Below are 6,622 nucleotides of genomic sequence, written 5' to 3'. Positions count from 1 at the left end.
TGTTTTTTGCAACTTTTCACAGTAAGTTGCAGTATCTTCACGTCCTACCAGGGGGCGCAGTTTACACGTTGTAACTGACATTTTTGTCACTAATTGTGGAAGTAACTGCTGTTGCTGCAGCAGTATACCAGAAGACTTCTTCTGGTATAATGACCTGAACAAAGGCAGTTCATAGTTCATAGCATTACACAAAGAACAAACATGTGTTATTTGAGTAATGACTGGGTGTGGCCCAGTGCAGCTTCACCTCCAGCATCCCGTTTGTTTGAACACAACAGTGCAGACGGATAAATCCACCATCATCGGCTTGCCCAATGAGAAGAGCGGGGGGCGTTCCTGGCGTTATTTCTCCGCTGGCGAGTGAACCACAACAAACAACGGAGATACACCGGATGGCAAGTAAAACAGACTAAAACACACATCAGGTAAGCGGTTAGCGGAATGTTAAACGAACGTCTGTTGGATATTTAACGACTTCGACGACTGGCGAACCGTCGATCCGGTTTTAATTAAATGTCTGAATTACGTTTGGCAGCCTACAGTCGACGCAGAATACGGGTTTTCAGAGTGTGTTTACATTTTTAAAAAAATGTATAAGCTAAATGTGCCTATTGTTTGTAAAAATAAAGGCGTAAAAGCCGCTTTCCACCGGCCGGTACTGTGTGTCCTCGGCTAGCCTTAGCAGCTCAGCAGTAGCAGTAACAGCATGGCGGCCTTTGCTGTGTGTCGTGTATGTAGACAACAGCCTGGGTGAGTCTGGAGCATTTCTTTATAGTTTTATGTTGAGCAACCCTCAGATGAAACAGCGTGAATATCCAACGGTGTGGAAAAAGGCAACTCAAACATGACGGTGCTATACGTGTTGAGAAACACCGGCCTACTTTACGGTTTAAAACAAATACCTAGAGTTCTTTACTATGAGGATATTAGTTCAGGCAGAACTGCCAGTTACTGCTCATTTACTTAAGTGTACTCACATGAAATCTTAGTATATTTGAAACTATAGCTGGCGTATTAATACTTCAGCAGTTCTTTGATATTAGTGTATGACAGACCAATATTAACCACTTTATATAACACGTTTTCTTATATTATTATACTTGAATATGGCACTGTGCTTATTTACATTACATTATTATTTACAACTGCTGAGTAAGTAGTGTTTTAAATACCAGAGAAACACATGGGCCTAAATGCCAACTATTTTATCATCAGTGAGACCGAACACAATACAGAGACACAGAGCAGGCAGATAGCAAGTGTGTGACTTGCATGTCCAAAGCCCCCACTGGATGCCATTGTTTTGACAATACATAGTCAGAAAGCCATGCCAGCACTGCTAAAATGAGCAAATAACCTAAGAGAGCTGGACAATTTGAAACTGGTTGTACTGGGAAAAAATAAAATGCACCGGTACCAGTGCCCAGCAGCATCTGTTTTAAATGAGCACAGCCCTAAAAATGCCTCACACTGCAGTAAATGTACTTTGGAAACTATGGAGCAGATTTTTCCTGTTCAGTGAACACGTCTGCTAGTCATTAGAGTCAGATTGATTTGACAAAGCAGTCTTAAAGCAATAATATCATTAAAAAAACAGATTGCTCACATATTTATAACCTTGAAGAAACACATCACACAGCAAAGCATATTTATGAGTCCTCAAGTTATGTCTGAATTATGACTATTAATTCCTAGTTATGGCATTCTATGAATGTAAAGCCGTAGTACTATGCAAAAGTTAATTTGCCCATCACTTCTTCATATTTTGTTGGAAAAATAGGAAATAGGTAGAGCAATTAATAGGGGTTTCCAGTTACATCATAGATTTCTCACTGTAGTCCAAATCAAGCATAACTTGAGGCAATTTACTATCTCAACGGTCTCATGTACTGAGTTTGTTTCAGTCTATACAAGTTAATATTTTATACTTTAAAAAGAGCAAGTAGGTCAGTATTTAGAGGTTGGAGAGGTAGGTGCTAGACACCATAGTTTGCATTAACTCCCGTTCCCTCCTCCCCCGACAGGAAAGACTTGTTGTATCAATTTGATTGGATTATTATCTATGTATTAGTATCTATTAGAAAGTACTCATTTAGGGTTGGGTTTTAAAAACTACTCATTAGATTTAGGAAAAAGACTGGTTTGAGTTAAAATACAGCAGTTCCCGCTTCTTTTAAAACTCTGTTTCCTTGGTTGTCACTGTGACAGTAAAGTCGTACTGATGGTGGAGAAAAGAATGTGACAGTTTGTCTGCGTGACCATGAGCAATTCAATTACTGTTTCATTCCTGTCACATTTTGCCATGAGAGTGGTCTAAATATTTAACTTACAAATGTGTTAGTTAAATGTATTTTATACAACATTGAAAACTAGAGAAGAATAGAGTCTATGTTTGAATTCCAACAGATTTACAAAAGACTTTTGTGATGAAGTTTGTTTCCCTGGGAAGTGTTTACTGGGATACATCCAGATCTAATTTTACATCCAAATGGCTCTCTGGCATGTGGTTAGTCAGCATGGCGTGCTGAACTTGTGCAGAAGTTCCTCTCTCTGTATGTTCTTTTTTTTTCTGCTGATTACAGACAGCTGCAGCTATGGGCAAGACCCAGTCACTCTTAGCTAAGCAAAAAGACGAGAGTCAAGACGCTCTGACGGAGTATGGGGGGAGTCACACAGAAGAGGATGGAAAGAATGGAGATGTGTCTCAGTTCCCCTATGTGGAGTTCACTGGACGGGACAGCGTTACCTGCCCCACATGCCAGGGCACTGGCAGAATCCCTCGTGGTAAAGCTTAGCTGTTAAATGTTTAACTGTTAAGAGTTTTTTAAAAGCAGAGATATCAAAGTACCCATCTGTACAAAATACCCATGAATCAAGTTGAAATTTGCAAGAATACCATCCTAATTTATTATAAACCTTTAGTAATGGCTTAATGAATGCTGTATGCATTTGGTTTTATCAAGTTTGACTGACAACTCTGCATTATAAGGAAACATGCAATCCAACTGCTTGCACATTTCCATGCAAGTGTTGCTTGCATTTGCATCACCCTTTTCCACATGTCACCTCAATTTCCAACCAGTAAGAAAAGCAAGGACAAAAACGGAAATATTGCTTACAAAAATTGTTATAACTTAAAGTCGAAAGTTATAACTTAAAGTCGTAGTTATGTTCTTAAGACCACAGTTCTTTTCTTGGCAACTATTAAAACTGGCTTGGCCTGCACTTGCTTATCACTCATACTTAAAACCAGATCTGGAACTCAGGACTGCACATTTCTGCCAAGGCCAAGTTTTCTGGATCAAGAGGAATATACTGATCTAAATTAGTTTATTGATATTAACAAGTTGTCTCCCATTTGATATGCCCTACTTCAAAGAGGTGGTTTAATTACTTAGGTGCCACCATTAGAAATCGAGTCAAGACCTGAAAATTGCAATTTTAAGTGAGAAAAATAAACTAGGCGAAGATTCTTCTTTGGATGTAGTTTTAAAGCAGTGATGCGAAATCGATTCCAGCAGTTACACTTTTTTTTTTAAACTCATTCAACAGGTCAAGAGAATCAGCTTGTGGCTCTGATTCCATACAGCGACCAAAGGCTCAGACCAAGCAGGACGTAAGTCTGCATTGTGTGCTCTTTTTATAAATTAGCTGCCTTAGCTGTGCGTGTGATGAAACTAAATGAACACACAGCAGCACAACAGACTTTGAAGCCAACAGCTGTTTCAGCTTTTGACTTCTCCTTTCAATCTCCTGCAGAAAGCTGTATGTCACAATATCAGTCGCTCTGTGCCTGCTGCTGTCTGGCCTGGCAGTTTTCTTCCTATTCCCTCGCTCCATTGATGTCTCCTATGTGGGAGTGAAGTCTGCCTATGTCTCCTATGACCATGACAAACGAATTGTCTATCTCAACCTTACAGTAAGTGTGAGCACTTTATAATAAATGATACATAAAATATATACAAAAATAAAACGTAATTAATAATCTAACAGAATCTACTGATAGTATTGCATCAGTAGAATGCTGCATGGTTTAATTCTTAATTTTGAATTTCGCATTTTTTAAAATATTTAAATTGATGCTAGCATGCTTAGACAGGCAATGACCAAGGACAGCTCTAAATCAATAATGTTTGTTAACAAGTTTGCCATATTAACTACCTTCTTTTCTCTAGAACACACTGAACATCACCAACAATAACTACTATGCCATAACTGTGACCAACATCACAGCCCAAGTGCAGTTCTCCAAGACGGTGATAGGGAAGGCCAGGCTTAGCAACAGCACAGTGATCATACCACTGGATGAACAGCAGGTAGGTTGATATATGTTTTCTGTGTTTAGACCACTTTTCTCACATATTTTCTCCGATAAAATCTGGGTTCTCCTAAATGTTGAAATCCTCTTGAATCAAATATGATGCGTTTTCCTCTCAGGAAACTCACATGATTCGCACTAACCTCAAACTTTATTATGCATAAATGGAATTTGTGCATCAGTCGGCTTTGTGTGTTTTTCTGAATTTTCCAGGTTCTATGAAACAGCCTACATACACAAACACTCATAAATATCTTACATACAATTTCCACTTACCACAACTTGGCAACCCACAAGCTAATTCGAAGTGTATGTGTGCATCTAAGACCAGGTTGATGCTAAAGGCGTCAGTTCACTATGTCATTCCTATTGTACTACTGCAGCACCTTCTTACTGTGAAAACACAGTACAGGGTGAGGCTTTAAAAACATGGGGAAATAAAGTAAAGGTCTTTGTGTGAGATGAGTGTGCAGAGGTCATCTACAAAGTTCAGCTCTGGAAGATGCTTCAAAAATATACAATTCACCAAAACCATTTCACACATTACTGGTTTGTTAGTTATGGTAGGAAATACATTTTTTTAAAAAGGGGGAAAAAAGGCTAAATCATTAAAATCACTACAGCATTGGTGTTCTGATAGATATACCATAGCAGGCCATGTAGGAGGTTACCATTTTTCTGCACCCCAGTGTCAGTATTATAATGTTGCAGTGTAGTTTGGAGATTGTCTTGATCACTTGGCTCAGTGAGCCCTAAAAATGTACAACTGAGTACAAAGTATCCCTCACAGTTTCTGTTTGTTTTTTGTTTTTTCTTGACTTTCTTTATTTTGCTAGTGAATTTGAAACGTGTTCAGCTGCGGCTTTTCTGTGTGCAGTTTGCATGTTCTCTCTGTGCTCGTGTGGTTTCTCTCCAGATGCTGTAGCTTCCTCTCACAGTCCAAAAACATGCATAGGTTTAGGTTGACAGGCAAGTCTAAATTAGCCATAGTTGTGAGTGTGAGCGTGAATGTTATCTCTGTGTTAGCTCTGCGATAGACTGGCGACCTGTCTGGGGTGCACGCTGGTTTTCCTCTGTAACAGCTGGGATAGGCCCCAGCCCCCCGCTGGATAAGTGGCAGAAAATGGATTTTCAAATCTAATATCTTTTCTCTCTGAATTGTGTTTACAGATTGATTACATGGTCCCCACCATCATCGCTGATGAATTGAGTTACATGTTGTGAGTATCTTATTTGAAGTCCTATTAATAAGGCATTTTACACTCAGATCAGTATCATGTTCAATCTTACTTGTCTCTCTTTCAGTGACTACTGCACCTTACCAACAATTAAAGTTCACAACATAGTGGTCATGATGCAGTAAGTATGACAAGATATTGAATATTTTTCTTTTTATGTCTGATACTGCGCTCAGCTGAGCATCAGTCTTTCCTCTCAGCTCCCTCCTCCACACTTGCATAACTTCACCCACACACCCACACACACTGAAGATCTGCCCAGAGCAAACAGCCTTCTGCTGTGGGGCACTGTTCAGATCAGCAGAAGCCCCGGGCCTTTGGGTGCTTTGCTCATTTACACATCAAATCTGACTTGGAAGCAGACTGTAAATTTAGCAGTTAACATTTCTCCTAATTAATTCTCTGAATCGAATGTCGGGGAAGGCAAACCGCTGGTCTCTAGCCAAGTATCATCAGTATCATTGCACTGATGAATGCCAGTAAAAATGAGGATGAGAAAAGCAGCCAATATCCTAAAACCTAATGTAGCCTTTCAGTGGTTTTATATCTGGACCATGATACAATAAAGGTCAGTTGTGACTATCTAATCGAGTGTCTTGTTGTAATTGAGTGTATTCATTTGCCTCTAAAAAGACTTTTATTTTTAAAATCCCTTCAGTCTGTCTTGAATATTTTAGGAAGATGAATCAAACAGTTGGATTTATAAGAATAACTATAGTATACATAAGAGAAAATTATATTATGTCGTATACACTTGTAAAAATGGGGGATGGGTCAGCTTCAGACAGATTTTCTTATGTTAGTGAGGGAAGATGTCACTAATACTGTATTTTTTTTTTCTGCGTTTGCAGCCAGTTACAAGAAAAGGGTGATCTTAAAGAGTCGGGTGCTACAACAGCCTAAGGCAGAAGTTCAGTATAAGCTAAATAACGCCCCCACCCCCCAAGTGTGAAGAATGCAGAATGACTCTAAAAGAGTCCAAGAATAGATTTTCTTTAAAAAGTCAGTTCTGACAGAAGTAATGATGAGCAAAGTTATTCAATCTGGGCTGATTTGTTTTGTGGGG

At 39.1% G+C, this 6,622-nt stretch overlaps 1 protein-coding gene across 1 annotated transcript in view; it reads left to right on the top strand.

Annotated features, from left to right (window-relative positions):
* Positions 1–265: 265 nt before the first annotated feature.
* The window catches only part of LOC102309893 (transmembrane protein 106B), a 10,747-nt gene continuing 4,390 nt past the window's right edge, over positions 266–6,622 (top strand). The window contains exons 1-7 of the mRNA XM_005942856.3: positions 266–425; positions 2,583–2,784; positions 3,553–3,616; positions 3,760–3,919; positions 4,176–4,316; positions 5,489–5,538; positions 5,624–5,677. Coding sequence (XP_005942918.1) covers positions 2,595–2,784; positions 3,553–3,616; positions 3,760–3,919; positions 4,176–4,316; positions 5,489–5,538; positions 5,624–5,677 — 659 coding nt within the window. The 5' untranslated portion in view covers positions 266–425; positions 2,583–2,594. The remainder of the gene's footprint in view (positions 426–2,582; positions 2,785–3,552; positions 3,617–3,759; positions 3,920–4,175; positions 4,317–5,488; positions 5,539–5,623; positions 5,678–6,622) is intronic.

The sequence above is a fragment of the Haplochromis burtoni genome, unplaced genomic scaffold (genome assembly GCF_018398535.1).
Source record: "Haplochromis burtoni strain Fernald_Lab_line unplaced genomic scaffold, NCSU_Asbu1 Contig_351, whole genome shotgun sequence".
NCBI lineage: Eukaryota > Metazoa > Chordata > Actinopteri > Cichliformes > Cichlidae > Haplochromis > Haplochromis burtoni.
Note: the sequence above shows the minus strand (reverse complement) of the source record. Positions and strands in the feature narration are given on the sequence as shown.